The following is a 2805-nucleotide window of genomic DNA, read 5'->3' on the forward strand; positions in this document are numbered from 1 at the left end:
TATTTAAACACTTTAAACAATGGACATTGTCTCACAGTAGCTTTACAGATATTAAAGGGTTGTGAAGTTTGAATGAATAAGTTCATGTGGTTTTACGTTTATCCAACCTTATAAGTTTATTCCTAATAAACGAGCCAGTGGTAACAGTGACAAGGAAAAATTCCCTGAGATGGTATGATGAAGAAATCTTTTTTTCTGTTTACTGATGTTTAAGCTCTAATACTAATTAAAAAATAGTTTAGTAATAAAACCAGAGCAATTGATTATAACTAAAAACCAAACATTTAGTCTGTATTTAATTACACTGAGCAACAAGTTATCTGAAGAAAGAGCAGTGTGTTCCAATTCTATTCAGGAGTAGTGTGTTCCAATGCTGTTCAGGCACAGTGTGTTCCAATGCTGTTCAGGTGCAGTGTGTTCCAATGCTGTTCAGGCATAGCATTTAAAAAAAACTAACTTTTGGGCCTTTAATGGGACAATATTTACTGAGAACATGAAACACTGAGTGCTGGACCTGCTATAAAGGGTTAATTGTGTGTACTTTCTTCTTCAGGTGATTACTGTGAGCAGCATCCCAGGCATGGATTCGGATTGGCTGATGGGAGAGCGTGGGAACCAGCGGGGCAAAGTGCCAATTACATACCTAGAGCTCCTAAACTGAGTGCCAACAAAGAAAAACAAACTACACATACACTTCAGATTGGATTACAACATATCCCTTGTGTATATTCGACTGTGCTGCATCTGTGAGCTGCTTTCTGGATATTTAGCTTCAGCAGGGAAGGAGAGTCTCGCCCAAGTCATTTCTGTTTACAAGCTGATTTAACACATAAGTGCTTCTGGTGGAAATTCCGTCTTTACTGCATTGTAACTTATAACTGGAAGTCTTTTATCATACTAAAGTAAAACTAATACAGAATTTCACAATTCACTTCAGATAGCCATTTCTTCTCTCTTTTCTTTTTTCAAGAATTCCTGTAACTCATTGGCAGGGATAGAAATTAAAATGGTTTATTTTATTGTGAGTGATTTAGTTTATAACCTCCATAGTAGCCATGTACCTCAGATTTAATTTATCATTTTATTTGTGTATTTGCATAAAAAAATGCCATCGATTTGAGAACAGATTGTAAACCAGTGTATTTCAAAGACTTTTTTCAAACACTCAATATTGTTTTTATTTGTGAAATAATTAGAAGAGTTGTTCAGGCATTTGATAAAGACAGTATTGTGTACATGAGCGTGTTCAGAGAAAGCACATCGTGAGGTTCTGTAGAGTTGAGCGCTTGACGTAAGGTGCATCTCGTTCACTTGATTTTATACTCTTGCTTCCAGTGTCATGTGCCTTAAATACCGCTGTGCCTTTTTATTAAGCTTTTTTTTTTTGTACGACTGTACAGTGTACAATACTGCAAACGTTTAAATTTGTGCAAGTCTTAATATGATGCTTTGTGTGAAATTGTTCATTTTAAGTTATGAGTTAAAAATGATAGCCAAGTAAGTGTTCAAAATCAAACACATCTTTTATTAATATACTCAGCTTTATGGCCCTCATCTCAGAGTCAGTTTGTGGTTTCTTTTTCCCGTGCTCTTGATGCATCTCAGAATAGTTCTTAATCTGGCTTCATCTAACTCGAGTTTCAGTTTGCGTATCATCCTCTCAAGGTCCACAAGTCTCCTGAATTCTTCTGCAGTTTTGTTTCATTACAAATAAATACATTTTACATTATTTACCGTATAAAGTACATGCATGAATTTTAAGAGTTTTGTGGGAAGCAGTTTTATTTGCCTTATCTATTTTTGTCTCCTGACACATTTATATTATATATAAAATGAAAAAAAAAAAATTAAAAAATACATTAAATGACTACCTTTTACTGTGTGGTGTTTGAGTTTCAGCTGCATATAAATGGACCCCTGCTGGTCAATCAGTGTTGCATTAAAACTGTATTTTCCCAGCTTTTTTAAGTGTAAAATTCTTACACTGTAACTTACTTTACAAGTAGCTTAAATAACTAGCTACTTTTTCTTACAAGTGTGGGTTTAATACGGGACTGAGGTTTATTCTACAGTTCTGAAGTGTATAGTTTCATGATTTGACTCATTCGTGTACAGTTTGTGTGATTTGTCAGTGCCTTCACTACACTGTTGTCAGTGCAGAGAGGGTTAAGTGGAAGTGGAGATGAGCATGCTGTTCACTTCCTGTGCTGTGGTTCTGCAAGCCGTCCGTTCCTGGTGTCCGTTACTCACTCTCGCATGCTAAAGTGGAGTCATGTTCAGTTCCTTTATGAAAATATGAATGTGAGTTCAGGGTTGGTCAGCTTCCGCTCCACCGCTCTTCTGCCTTCTGTGTCAGTGTATGGATTGCAAAATACTGTCTTATGGTTTGAATATTAGACAGTTGTTGGTTTTGTTTTTGTGCTTTGATTATTTCTTCATTGTAATCTTAATGTCTACATCAATTTTGACCTTTGACCTCAGCAGATCTGAGTAGTATGAAAACTTCTTTGTTAAGCACATTGGTTCTTAGTGATCACCGCAGCTTATTATCTTGCTATATAATAAAAGACAGTACAACTACATGCAGTTTTCATGATGCAACATAACTTTTTACAGTTTGCTGACATTCAGTTTAGATCTGGTGTCCCTTTTTAGAGCAAGGAAACTCAGAACACTGAATCAGTTTCGGTTTCACTAAAAGAACGTTTCCTTTTGTTTGCTTTTTTAGATTTCTGTTTATCTATTTGCTAAACATGTGAATTTCTGCCTTTCCCATGACTTCATGTGACATCGGGTGAGAATCAC

The 2805-nt window shown here is 35.7% G+C and overlaps 1 protein-coding gene across 2 annotated transcripts in view; it reads left to right on the forward strand.

Moving 5' to 3' along the window:
- sh3glb1a (SH3-domain GRB2-like endophilin B1a) overlaps positions 1-1554 on the forward strand; it is a 22886-nt gene extending 21332 nt beyond the window's left edge. For both annotated transcript variants that reach the window (XM_046848052.1, XM_046848050.1), the window contains one exon: positions 554-1554. In XM_046848052.1, coding sequence (XP_046704008.1) covers positions 554-661 — 108 coding nt within the window. In that variant the 3' untranslated portion in view covers positions 662-1554. The remainder of the gene's footprint in view (positions 1-553) is intronic.
- The last annotated feature ends 1251 nt before the right edge of the window (positions 1555-2805 follow it).

Source organism: Silurus meridionalis, chromosome 4 (assembly GCF_014805685.1).
Source record: "Silurus meridionalis isolate SWU-2019-XX chromosome 4, ASM1480568v1, whole genome shotgun sequence".
In the NCBI taxonomy this organism is placed as follows: Eukaryota; Metazoa; Chordata; class Actinopteri; order Siluriformes; family Siluridae; genus Silurus; species Silurus meridionalis.